This window comes from Oncorhynchus nerka, linkage group LG14 (assembly GCF_034236695.1).
Source record: "Oncorhynchus nerka isolate Pitt River linkage group LG14, Oner_Uvic_2.0, whole genome shotgun sequence".
Lineage (NCBI taxonomy): Eukaryota > Metazoa > Chordata > Actinopteri > Salmoniformes > Salmonidae > Oncorhynchus > Oncorhynchus nerka.
Window position 1 is genome coordinate 68,673,381 of NC_088409.1, and position 14,580 is coordinate 68,687,960.

At 40.2% G+C, this 14,580-nt stretch overlaps 1 protein-coding gene across 4 annotated transcripts; it reads right to left on the minus strand.

Moving 5' to 3' along the window:
* Positions 1-715: 715 nt before the first annotated feature.
* Positions 716-11,102, minus strand: tbx2b (T-box transcription factor 2b). 4 transcript variants are annotated; one of them, XM_029672648.2, is made up of 7 exons: positions 9,834-11,102; positions 8,397-8,673; positions 6,838-6,984; positions 5,291-5,367; positions 4,814-4,977; positions 3,386-3,996; positions 716-2,408 (listed from the first exon to the last, which is right to left on the minus strand). In XM_029672648.2, exons 1-7 carry the CDS (start codon positions 10,190-10,192, stop codon positions 1,974-1,976), a joined length of 2,070 nt encoding a protein of 689 aa, XP_029528508.1. In that variant the 5' UTR covers positions 10,193-11,102; the 3' UTR covers positions 716-1,973. The 4 variants fall into 4 exon arrangements, with proteins under 4 accessions (XP_029528508.1, XP_029528506.1, XP_029528507.1 ...); XM_029672646.2 differs by having other exon boundaries at positions 4,814-4,995; XM_029672647.2 differs by having other exon boundaries at positions 4,814-4,995; positions 8,406-8,673; positions 9,834-11,101.
* Between the last annotated feature and the right edge of the window lie 3,478 nt (positions 11,103-14,580).

The window sequence follows — 14,580 nt, forward strand, 5'->3', positions numbered from 1 at the left end:
AGTGCTATTGAACGTGCAGAGGATATGTGCAGTTGAAGTGGAGAGGGGGAGACGGAAGTTCAGTGTCTCGCCCTCCTTTAAATACTCCTATATTACTATTCTGTTCTATTAATAGTAGAATACAGACAATACTACAGGAAACACTTATATAAACACTAACAGTAGCTCAGTTTAAAAAGAGATGCCTGGCATGTCATCACTCACGCTCCTCTATTCAACGGCATCGCAATGTAAATTTGACAATTATAGGCCTTATAGGCCTAATAGTTATGAGAATAAAATTATTTGGAACTAATGACAGTTATACATTCTACATTGCTCTTATGAACAGAAATATACAATACATCGATTTGCCTTTTCAATATGATATAATGTAATATTTCGTTTGAATTTGTTACACAATCATCACTGATAAAGAACTAGAGAAATACTGGGCTGAAAAACTTGAATTTTATCCCCAAATATACTGCCGACAGGGGGCACCATACACTAAGATAACTACTTAGGTCTTATTTCAATTTGTAAGGGGTATTATCATTCATTTAGAGGCCTCATTCATCTGATGTTGGGAGATAATAATAATTATAATTAAGCTATAATTATAAAAATAGGTTGCATATATACATTATTAATAATGAATTTAAATTATTATTATTATGAATGTCAAAGATACTTTAACTGTATCCAATAGGTACAAAATATGAGTGAACACAACTTTAACACATAGTTTTTTTTATTGAAATTGTGAGATAATTCAACAAAAAATCACAACCAGCATAAGCGAGATACGCTTTCAATTTTAAATATATTTATATATATATATATATATATAGATATGCATTTATGCCCCATTTAAAGAGAACTGTTATCATCCTCTCCTGTGTTGGAGTGAAATGACCTGAGGTTTTCCTACATCTCTGCCTCTCCTGCAGATAATAGTCAGGTAATGTGACAAATAGGCAGCTTTCTCTCTATCTATCTCTCTTTCTCTCTTTGCTGATATTGGTTTTTGCAGACAGAGATAAACATGGCACACATGTTAGTTTCCTTCATGTGTCACAGGCAGATAATCAGCTATGCATTACAGATAAAAACGTTCTGGTTCAAACCAACAAGCGCCTAATAGCTTTCATTTTCAGAATACGTTCATGTAAAATAAAAAAGAATAAAAAGCAACGAGTTAAACTCTAAATATTATATACACGTCAATGTACAGTCTTAAATAAATTAATACCAATTGCATATTCTTGGATTCCTTTATAGCTTATTTACAGAATTTATTTTAATTACATAAATAATTCAAACAAAAAAATCAGGCAGAAACGATAGGCCTAAGCGTTCTTCTATCAATTATTTTTCACGGAACGTTCATGTTATGCATCCCTTTTGAAATAATAGCCTATGTTTTAAAAACTTTTGGGATGTAGCTTGTTTTCCTGTCGTTTTAAAGGTTGCACCTTCTCCATAGTGCGGGCAAAACGCACACCAGTGTTCATTCAGTACTTATGCTGCTGTACTGCTCTCATCATTAAAAAAAAGCACGTCTATTGATTATAGTTTGAAACTGTTCTCTCCTTCAGTCCCTAAAAACAATGCCACGACGTTGCCACTGTCGTTTAACATCATTATGCTCTACATGAAGAATGTTGTTAGTAGGTTCTCCTCCTTGCGGTATCCTCTTAGTGTGCTCTAGTTTTAGCCAGACGCCTAAAAATTCAGTGCCCACTTTTGGTTTTCATATTATTTCGATGCTTCAGTTTCCTATAATATTGAAAGCGTACCCCACACAGAAACAGTAAGTGACGACGCTGGTTCTCTCTCCTTCATTCCCTGCCTCTTTTCTCAGTCCAGGCGCGCGAAAATGTAGGCCTGTATTGACATTTCCTCGCATAATGTGCTGTACAAAATGTATCATAAAGTCCTCTGATATTTCAAGCCAAGTCGTGGTGGAATATATTATTCCATTAGTGAGATCACTTAGGAGAGTCTCTCGGGGGGTACGTCTCTCTCTGGCTCTCCAGGCCGCTCACTAGTCTCTGGATGTTTTGGAGCTCATTGATAGAGTCCTTCATCGATTTGGGGGAGCTGGTCCTATGACTCGACCCCGCTTTGTGGTTGTGGAGCTCAGGCACGGGACTCGTCTCCCTGCTGCCCGATTTGGACGACTCGGAGCTGGGGTTTAGGCCGCCTGGCAGGCCGGTGGTGAATAGACTTGTGCTCTGGGCCATAGACACGGGGAGCTGATAAGGGTTGAACCGGAGCCGGGGGCGGGAGCTGGTGAGGAAGGGATTTCTCGAGAGCGAACTGGCTGTAGTGCTAGCGGGCATGGCGGAGGCCGCGGCGGCAGCGGCAGCCATGTAGGTGTACGGGTACGGGAACAGGCCTCCAAAGGTCGGCATGGAAATGCCCTGAAATCAGACAGGAGAAAATGGCAGTTAGTACCGGGACCGTGATAGTGATATATTCAGACCACGATGTAGCCTACTCAAATGACTAGGCTTACTGAACCTTGGGGAGCCAGCTCAACGACCAAATTACGCACGGCCTGAATAGCTAGTTCACTTCAATAATTAAACCTACAAGGAATTCGTCTTCTACGATGTTAAAGAACCATTTAGAATAAGGAAGGTTATATGGATGGGATGTTAAAAAGGAGAATACTTATTCGCATTCCAAAGGGAGGTAAATAAATGCCAGGCCTCTCGTTTTTACTCCCACACATTCCCTATGAGTGGTTGATTTATGGGTGGTCTTTTTTTATTTTACTAGGCAAGTCAGTTAAGAACACATTCTTATTTTCAATGACGGCCTAGGAACAGTGGGTTAACTGCCTGTTCAGGGGCAGAACGACAGATTTGTACCTTGTCAGCTCGGGGATTCGAACTTGCAACCTTTCGGTTACTAGTCCAACTGCTCTAACCACTAGGCTACTCTGCTGCCCTGTCTTCTAAAGCATGTTCTTTTAAAACAAATATCAGACTACTTTGAAACACCATTAACAAAACTGTTGTTCATAATAATAATAATAATAATATAGGCCTAGACATGTTTTGGTCGCTCTTCTGGCAGCATGTATCCTCTCACTGCGGTAAGTGTGCAAGAGCCCCAGGGCTTCCTAATCCTAGTGGCAGTGACCTGATAACTGCACATTTTTAGTTATGCCGAGATTGGGCCTGTCCAGTCACATGTGCAATACAAGGCGTCTACAGTGGACATACTTTAGTTTACTTGTAAGACTCGTGTTCTGTTAGTCAACGTCTATTCTAGTGCTAAATAATAATGTCCCCAACGGTGTTGGCGCCATCAAACGAGCATAAAGGGCTATAAGTGATCACTGAGTTCAAACAAACAATTTGTTACCGTGTAGAATTAAAGTCGCCCTTACCTGAGAGGCGAGCATGTGCTGCGATAGATGGAAGGGGAAAGGGTTCGGCGCGCCCCCGGTGCCCTGTGCGGAGAGGCTGCCGTTTTCCATACCACTTGCCCCGGATACCGAGGCCAATAGATGTCCCATGCTCATGGCAGAAAACGCACCTGGGCCCATAGCGAACTGTCCAGGGTGAAATAGCATTTGTCCGGCGTTCATTGGATTAAAAAACTGCTGGCTGTGCAAACCAGACAGGGCCAGACTCTGCAGGTGGCTCGCGCTGAAGTGTGAGGGGCTCTCTGTTTGAACCATGAGCGGGGAGAAACTTTCTTTGGTTGCGCTTATCGCGCCGCTGTCTGCGGTGTCCTTTTTTGACGAATCTGTAGTGTCTTTCCTGTGCCTGTTCTCCGTTTTGTCTCCTTTCTCAAGGTTCCTTATACTGAATATGGAGTCGCTCGACTTTCTTGAGTCCAGATAGTCTTTCTTTTCCAGACTCGGCTTTTCCTTCACCCGGTCCTCGCACCTCGGGCTGAAGGGAGAGGGCGGCTCCGGTTCAGGGCTGTTCGATGCGGTACAACGCTCATCCTGATGGTCAAGTTCTTGCTCACTGTCAGTACAGGCTTTATCATCTGTAATAAAATAAAAAAGTTGTAGTCAGAATTGGCTGTAAGTTTTGTAAGCTTAAATGTAAAATAACTGACAAAATGCCATGTCTCAGACTTAATTGAAACCATTTATTAAATAATGGAAGGTAAAATATCAGTTGAAACGGCAGTGGTTAAAACATTCACAAGCACACCCACACGTGATGATTTTCATTGTACAGTCATGATTTAGTTTCAACATGCTTGTTAACCGTTTCCTTCCTACATGTCAGCCCAAGAGTTTGACTCGGAGCGTTAACATGGGGCTTTATGTTGTATTTTTAGGAGGCCAACTCTCTTTGTTTCCTCAGTGTAAATAGACTTCAGGTATGAATCGAAAGTTGAGCGGACAGCAGTTGCTGTTTTTCGATGGTCAAATAGCCTGATTAAGTCTATGCATTACAAGACGAAACAGTTTTTAATATTTCTATAATATTTCTATAATAAGTGAGTTGAACAAATAGCCTGTCACAAAATAACACTTTAAATCTGAAGAACAGGAGCTGCTGAAAACATTCAAAGTACATTTTGTAATTAGAAAATGTACTATAACACTGTGTTTTCTTGGTAAATTGCACATAGATTTGGACATAATACATGAAATGAAGTGGACACAAACCGTATACTGTTGCAATGTACAATGTGGGTATAGGCCTATAGCCTATTCTCTTAATAGGCTAAATTACTAGAGGATTTGGCCTATTGTCGACTTATGTCAGCCACCGTAAGTCTAAATGCCATTGGCCTTATGTTTAAGCCTATCAAACGAATTGAGATTTAGGTTACATATCATTTATCTTACCTGGGCTGATTCGACTAAGCGGGCTGGATCCAGGTCCGATTGGAGAGTGTGCACCATCTCTGCCGGTTGTTGGTTCACTAGACGAGGCATCAGAGTCGCCCCCGTCTCGGTCTGCTTTGCATTGGTCTTCATACATCCGCAGAGAGGGAAGGGTCAACTGTTTCCTAGAGTTGAACGGTTCCCTTTTAATAATAGTGGGTACATGTATTCAAGTAAGGCATCCATACACCATTAACATGACATCAGGGCAGCTGTGGGCCGACCTACATTCAATGATAAGCCTACATCAGAGTTGGCATGCATTTTGTCATTTTAATTTTGTTAACTAATAAACAGTTGAAATTGAATAACGTTGGGACATGGCTAAAACATGCATAACATATGTCCTATGCATATGATCGTATGATAAATATAATTTATATAGAAGTAGGCTAGACTACACAATGTGATGGGCGAATCGACATAGCCTATGCTTACCTTTTCTCTCTCCTTCCATTTCCGGTGTCTCTGAATCCTTTGGCAAAAGGGTTATTATCAATCTTCAGCTGTGTTATCTGAGGACAGGAAATATATTAAACAGTGCTGGGTGTAAACAAGATAAACCATGAAAAATAGACCTAACCAAGACGTTAGAATGAACTACTACTACTAGTAGTAGTAGTAGGCCTTAACTCGGCCTATAGGTACAGGCCTAATAATGAATTGACCTATATATATGGTCACGTGTTTTTCTCAACATTATTTATTCTGATATATTTCTCCCACACACATAGTGTCCCGTTAAACACACCGAACAGAACTCACTCTGTTGAAAGGAAGCCCCGGTAGATGTTGCATTATTAATGGAGGATTAATGACTAGGCGTTATTCTCACGACCCCCATGAGAAACATTGTTTCTCCATCCATTTTTTTCGGATAGCTGAGTGGGGGCGACTTGAACAGATGACTGACTATCTTATCCATAATTAATTATGTGGTTTGGATCATTGCTACTTCATGCAAGGCTTGTATGGAACAAATACTGCATGGGCTTTGGAGCCACCCCCGTCACTGGAACCGCTGTGCACGCTGCTTGGTTTGTCCTGTTTCCCCCCTCCTCATCTTGTATGGAACTCTTGAGGAATTCGCGAATCGACCAATCAGGGAATCGCAGTTCCCCGTCTGTCACGCTTTGATTGCGCAGGCAGCCGCTGACACTGTGTAGTTCGCGGACAAACTGGCGAGGGTAGTGCCTTCTAATCGATTGTGATTTTTTGCCATAAACTTTACGATAGCAACAAGACCACCACAGGCCCCTCTGACACGGACGCCAATTAGACTCAAGGAGGGGGAGAAGAGAGGGGGTCGCATGGAGCTAGATAATTTTAGACTGCAACTAAAATAAATACTCAATACATCAAATCTAGGAATTACTGACACCCCGAAGAACCATGAAATATCCGTCTTTAACCAAATGGTGTCCGTGTCCAAAGATGCGCCATCTAATTAGATTTGAATGGAATTGTAGCCTTTAGTCAACAGCAGCAACTCGTCCATAGTCCATAGCCCATAGACGGAAAGACAACAGCAAGACAACGTTTTCAAATACGTATTTTACTAGGCAAATATATGCCTGCAATTGTAGGCTAAACTGGTTACGTCATTTGACAATGACGACCAACATGCAGTTTGATTGGGCAGGTGTATTTATAGTCCTACAGATTAAAAACCCTGCAGAAACGGTTTCACTGTAAAACTTCGGACTAAATTCGTCAACAAAGATCATTAAATGCAACAAGGTTGTACAAACGAGTGAGGCCATCGAATTCCACAAATGAGCCAACTTTTCACAGCATAAAAACAAACAAAACAAAAACGAAATTGAACCTCAGATTAACATTTTGCTGATAGAAAATCGTGGCATGTATGTGAATACAGGCCCAACCTCACATAGCAAGGTTATTTCATGGTCTCTAACATTAATGTAGCCTGTGTTAAATTCCACTTTATTGTACTGTATTGTGTAGGCTACTGTATTGCTTACCTTGTCGTTTTGATAAGCTGTGACAGCGATGAAGTCTGTCTCTGGGAACACGTATGTCCTAAACGTGCTGTAGGGGAGCTTCAGGATGTCGTTGGCCCTCACGATATGAAACCTGGGCTGGTATTTGTGCATGGAATTAAGAATCGTCTGTGGAGGGAAGGGAAAAAAATAATTATTATCATTTCATCGACACCATCTGATGCTAGGCCTATCTCAAAGTCACTCTTAAGCCCAAACGTGAGTAATACAATACAATCATGTACATCATATTAAATTAATATATGTTATTATTATTTCTTATAAAGATTACCATTCATAACAATAAGTAGGTCTATTCAGAATTGGGCCCTACTGCGTATTCTTAGAATGCAAGAGAACACACCTTTGGTCAACACAGATCGAGATAGAAAACAATACTAAAGATAAACATTCATGTAATATTGGCATTATCACATATGCTGGCAAATCTACTGGGTATCTCATAACATTTATAACACATGTATATTCTATACATTCATTAAATACTACAACATGTAGGCCTGTACACACTGACTGGATAATTAAAGATACAGGTTGGATAGCATATGGTCAAATGTAGGCCTAGATCTATTAAAACACGGTCTGCAACATTTTGCAAAAACGTCTGGATGCGTCTGGCATGTAAATGTTCAATTTGTTTACAGTCGGTTTGTTTGCACATAGGTTTATGAGCATTGAACAAACACACGCTGTAACATTGCAGCTTCTCTCTAGCCGACTTTCTGAGGCATCCATAATTCTCCTCTTCTCCGCGGTTTATTTTTTACAGTAGGCTACAAACAGCACTTCAGGGACCAACGGCGAAACATGATCGGTCTTCGAGTTCGAGTACAGGCTATATCCACACATTGTTTTTATTCCAAGCTGCTCAAGACAGTGAGGCTAGGTCAGAATAAAGCAATCAAACCCTATTTCCACTCTACCCAGTTTCCTTGACCAGATTTCTGACTCTCATAATCCCCATTTCTCAAGAATTCCCCCTTTGCTTATATGATTTTAAAAAAAATAGCACATCTAATACTTGAATCGTGATTTCAATCCTCTTCCTCAATCGTGTAAAACTTAGTTTTATAAATGTGTAAATGCGTTATATTATTAACCTACTATATCTACCAACAACAAGAGCATTCGTGATATTAGATTTATAGTCTACTTTTATGAAGCTTTAGACAATAATATATTGGGAGATCATATTTGGAAACAGGCCTATGTCGACATTGAACAGTGGGGGCATGTCCTTCCTGCATGTCGACAGTGGCAACAGCGTGGCAATACTAAGCCATACATATTGGGGAAAATGCAGTGCCAATACATTAGGCCCACTAAAATAATGTTGCAAATAGAATAAGAGTATCCAAGAAATATAGACACATCTCGCTCATAAAATCCAACAGTATTTGCTTTTAAATACACTGTGTTACTCCATAACCTAAAACATATGCTGTATAAAATGTGTGTCATGTATTATTATTAATCACAAATACAATTGCGTGTTTAAATGTGAATAAAAGTCAACATACAGTACTTACAAATCCATGCTTGTCCGATATATTGTTGGTCAGCTTCAGTTTATGAAAAGCAACAGGCTTGGCCATCCACTGCTCTCCCGTAGCCGGGCTATCCGGGTGAATGTACATTCTTTTGGGCATCTCCGGATCGGCCTTTCCCGCTACCATCCAGCGAGAATTGTGGAACTTGTAGCGGCAGTCGTCGGCAGCGACTATATCCATCAATAGAATATACTTGGCTTTTTTATCAAGGCCATTTATTCTGACTTTAAACGGAGGAAACATTCTCCTGGAAGACAGACAAATATGCGTGGAATTAACTGCATGTAGGCTTATTCATAAACATATGACATTTAATGTTGTCAGACAAGACACAAAAATCTGGCAATAACATTGTATTAAGATGTCATTAGGCGAGTCGCTCTCTCCTTTGTGTCCAGGGAAAATGCAACACTATTTAATCGATATAGGCAAATTATAAAGTAATATTAATTGACAGAACTGTTCTTTATAATAAAATCATTCAATCGAATTATGTACATGCAACTTTGAAAATACCATGATAGTTGTAGGAAATAAAACGAATAAGTTATCGGCCTAATAACCTACTTTAAAGTATTCTGTATTTATTTGATGATTATAATATTTATAATATAATATTTTAGGAATTCGTCTGTAATCAGTCAAGTGAAATATATTTATGACATGACACTATCACTTAGGTTAAATCACAATCCTCTTTTTCCAGTCTGTCAGTCTGTTTACAAAATCCAGAAGCTCAACAGTCATGACAGAATGCAGTTTGATCCATATGCTGGTATCGTTTTGCTGACTAAAGCCAGGGGAGGGTTTTTTCCCTCTCTGGCAAGACTACTAACCTAAACTAAACTCAAAACGGCTCGTCTTTAATGCATTCAACATTTTCTAAATATAGCAAATATTGATCCTTTACGGTCTCTGATAGCGTCTGGAGGAGACGCTGTCAAATACGCTCCGAACTTGATTATAACAATCGTACCATCGAAACTAAATAAAATGCTATAAATCAGGTCACAATAGTACGCTGTGATTGTATTTATCACTTTTAAGTTAAATAATTAACTTATTTCGATAATAAACTAGGCCTATACGTTAAAGAACATACACTAATCTACAAAGAATAACAGCATCACATAGCGCCAGTCTAGCCTACAGCAGGCCCTGTAATATTGTTTCGCTGTAATCCTAAATGTAACTACCTCTTTCGAACCCTCTTGCTTTCGCCATTACCTTTCTGAAGCGTTACAGAATAAATCTGAACACAAGGCACATCTGAACACAAAGCCTATACAGTATGGACAATATTTGTCCCACCAAGATTTACATGCTATTATCGCCATTGATGGACAGAGAACAACCATGACGCTGTAGTCAGCCTCGCTGTCAATAATTATCAGAGCGCACTCTCACCTTCCAGATTTGGTAATAACCATCTCTGTTCCTATTTTGTGAAACTGGTCCCATAGGTCCTTGGCCTCCAGTGTGACTTTGGGGTCGTCCTCCACCTCTTCCTCGGGCTCCAGGCTCTTCAGGCTACGGAGATGAGCCGCCTGGTGGTGGTGGCTGAGAGCCGGGTGGAGCCCTGCCTCCGCGGCTCCAACGAGGTGGTCCGACATGGGCTTAGTAAGAGCCGCGTGAGGCAGAGTGAGCGTCGGGAAGAAGGAAGGCTGCGCGGCCGCTAGGAAAGCTGACATGGAGAAGTCGGTCGGCCGGTGAGCGTGGAAAGGGTGATAAGCCATGGCAGTCCCTGTGAAAACTGGATCTCTCATCGGTGCATCCAAAATATCGAAGTGAAATTATGATATACAGTGCGATTCTCCCCCCTCGGCAAAAACAGTAGGACAATTTCCAGAATAATGTATTGTTATTTCTGTAAGAAGTATACAGAAGTAATGAATACTTAAGAATAAGGAATACTGTGCCAGATAGGCTATGAATAGACGGGTTATAGACGGTTATTAGCAGAAAAAACTGAATTGATAGGAACTAGCCTATACTACACGTAAACTCCCGTTGCTGGTAACTCCACGAAGTGCAGTAACAATATCAGTCAAAGATAGTGAAGCAGCTACGCTTTGAGAGCAGAATCGGGGTTTCCTTCTTTCTCTCGACCAGTCGCTTTGAGAAAAATAAGATATGCCTCTCTGAAGGCTGAAGCAATCATTCCACACGGACACGGAGTTGAAATGGTCTTGCCCTGTTCACTGAAGAACTGTGACTATCTCACATGTTCTTCCTGCCTCGATCCCAACACTAATGAACCAAGCCCCTTTGATTGCTGATTTTACGCTTTCTGGACCAATTGTGGGCCTCTATAGGCGTGGTTTTGACAGCTCCTGCCAGACTCGAAGAGAGGGGGTGGACAATAAGGTGTCGGAAGCATTAGCAGTAAGAAAACATGTCAACAGAATAAAATATTAACCAATGACAGGAAAGCTCGGGAAATCCCACCCCCATCTCCAAGCCAAACACCGGGTCAGCCCTCAATTCTTGACCGGTGGAGGCATCACCTCGGTCGGCTTGCGCTTTATACTTTCGATGAGGTGCATAACTCCAGCCCAGAACCGGTGCCCGAATAGATAGCCTACGTTTATTGCTCTGTAGTCGCTTTCATGATAGCCTATAGGTAGGCTAAATAATGTTAGTAGGCTATACCGGTGATTGATTTTTTAAAGTATGAAGAAGATTCCAAATAGATTCGTTGTGGTTCCATTCCATGTTAAGATTATATGATCAGTTTAGGTCCTCGTCATTTTTTTAACCTCATAGCCATTCTATCTAGTTTCGTTTGTTTAGAAATCCGCGTGCAATTTTATCTGTTTAAGTGTTTATCTTGGTTTGGCCATAATAACATACAGTTCCATCACTGCTTGTGCGTAATGATAGACTACGCTGAGACGGTAAGAGAGTCCACAGCCTCCCGTACCTGAATGGTAGGCTATCGGACTCGATTTAGTGATTATATTCTAGGGCTGTCGATTTCCGTGACTCGCTGCTGTTTTGTGAACGCTTCACCGCAAGGACAGCGACTAATAAACCGGACATTGCCACTTTAAAAACAGCCCCGGGTCATTCGAAAAGCGCAGGACCAGATGCTGCATCGAAGCATGAAGAAAAGAAAACAGATGAATGAATGAATTTCGAGAGCAAAATTGACAGATAAAACGCGGTAAGTGCTTGCTTATAGCCTTACAGAAAGCAAATATATATTGTTTTTCTGACGTGTAACCTATGTCCCCTTCACAAAATACATAATTCCTGCACACGTTATAACCTACGCAAAGTGAATTATTGTACATCCACTTTATTTGATTGCCTTATATCCTAAATAGTGAAAATAATAAAACCAGGACTAGCCTGACGTAGCCTATCAATAGCTCTCCGATACTATACTGTATTCCTTTAATTCTAATATGATCTTATTCGCTCTCATTTTCAGCATAAACTGACACAGCAATGATATGATTTATAATACATTGTAATGGGCAGGCTCTCTTCTGAGCGTGAGGGAACAACAGTGTCCGGACTCGCCTGGGCTGTTTGTTGGTATGTGCCAAACCACATACACGTACATTACACACTTCAGACCTTTGCAACGAACCCTACGGCGACCCGACCAGAAACTCGGTCTCGGTACTGCTCTGTTGTACCTTTAAGAAATCCATTCTGTGGACCCTAGGCTTGATTAACATGGATTCGGTTGGTTAAAGAGCCGTTTGGCGCCAGTCGGCTGACGCACCACAATAAGAGCAGACTCTTGTCACTTCATATTTACCCTAAAATCCTACCAGCGAGCGCCGTCCAATCCCCCTTGCCATCCACACCAAAGCCGCGGTTTATGCTTTGCGTTTAGGGGCTGAGAATGCACTTTCGGAATGATTATTACTTTGCATCAAAATGTGAAAATGTGGATATCCACGGAACAGTCTGCCCAGAAGTTGTTCCGACGCCTACAAGTAAAACCGGTTCCGCTCTATAGCTCAATCCAGAACATCGTCACTTCGACAGAAAAACTGAAACAAAAACGAATAATCCTTCCGAATAAATTCGTCAGATACAAACCACACATTTCCGATTAACCATTATATTGCCGGTTGAATCGGTGTTTTGTGTAGGTCTTACATTTCTTCCTTAACGGTGTTCGCACATCTCCATTGACATTAGTGTCAATAGAATATTACACATTCCTTTCCAAGTGCATGTTGAGAGCTTGAAGGATTTACATTAGATTAAAAAAACGGAATGAAATTAAACGTAATCTATGCTTAAAAGTAGCCTACTTTTGAGAGTTTCACACATTTTGAATGCTATAAAGTGCAATAGCTATTGACCTTGTTTGGTGCTCTGTTCTAGTGCATCTTACTATCTAATTCCAGCCTTTATTCATTGATGTGCTTAGTCATGTGTCACTAATGGGAAAATAAAATATTACCCACCCTGTAGCATGTTTTTTGGTGGTAAGAGGTGAGACACTTGTTGCTTATATCTGAACGTGAAAATCTCAGCAAAATCCAGAGTCAGTGGAATATTTTCTTGTTTTTGCAGACCTACTCTATTAAAACCCGACTGACGTCTCTGTGCACCATGCAAACGAATGTCTATTTATTACAAAACTCATTTTGCTTCCGAATCCATTTTTTAAGATCTGAGATACATTCTGTAAATGCTTTTATAAACTTATCACACCAGCCGTGCTCAAAATTGTAGTGAATTTATTTAGGCCTTGTTGTCAATACATTTTGTGATCACAGCGAGCAGAATAAAACGTGTAGGCAGGCCTTCATCAGTCTTGATCTGAATCAATTATTCTGCATAACCTAATTGGAATCTTTATGTTGTGGCCTAAACTTAAAGCAATCAGGTAAATTGTGATTCTTTATTTCGTTTCAATTATGAAGAATATAATCAGAATAATGAAAGTTGTTGTTATAATAGGTTAAGGGTGGTCAATTATGCATAATGGATAAGGATATAACATTTGGCTACTAATTTTCTAGCTCATTAGGCCCAGCATGTTTCATCATTTAGTTTTGTGAATATAATGTTCTTATTACACCTTTGAAATGACAGATAGGGAATCTATTATATATAGGGCTACAGTTTCAGTGGTACTTATCATTAAGCCTATTTTAGATATATTTGATTTAGTTTGAATTAAGGATCATTTATTTTTATCAATCTCACATCTTTAAAGCGCTATGCTTCCTTTTTTTTAAAACCTGGTCAGTCTTTGTACTTGTCTGTCATGGTTTTCGTCCTTTATAGGCTATACATTCAACTCGTGGTCGACTGAGTCAGTCAGTAGCCTAAGTCAGTGAAATTAAGTGCATTCTAACAGACGCTAACTGCTGCTAGACTATGTAGAAGACTCGTCGTTAAAGCTTAGCCTACTTACTCAGGTTCAAGTTAGGGAGAAGAAACATTCTGAGTGGGAAAAGATCAGCACCACATGGAGAATGTTAATGGTTTTCTATGAATATACTTAAACAACTAATTACATCAACAACGGGTTTGCAATTACGCTGCATGTATTTGCTCTGTGTACATACCCTCCATGTAGTGCCTTCAGAAAGTCACCCCTACGTTTTCATTTCGTTGTGTTACAACCTGAATAAAAAAAATATTAAATTGAGATTTGGTATAACTGATCTACACACAATACCCCATAAAGTGAAAGTGGACTTAAGTTGTTTGAAGAAATTTACAAAAAATGAAAAGCTGAAATGTCTTGAGTCAGTAAGTATTCAACCCCTTCGTTATTGGAAGCCTACATAAGTTCAGGAGTAAAAATGTGCTTAACAAATCACAAGATATATGGACTCATTATGTGTTCAATAATAGTGGTTATAGGATTGTTGAATGACTACCCCATCCCCATCACACATCTGTTAGGTCCCTCAATCTGAGTAGTGAATTTCCAGCACAGATTCAACCACAAAGACCAGGGAGGTTTTTCAATGTCTCGCAAAGAAGGGCACCGATTGGTAGATAGGTAAAAGTTTTTAAAAAAGCAGACATTGAATATCCCTTTGAGCATCATGAAGTTATTAATTACACTTTGGATGGTGTATCAATATACACAGTTACTACAACGATACAGGCGTTGTTTCCTAACTCAGTTGCCTGAGAGGAAGGAAACTGCTCAGGGATTTCACCA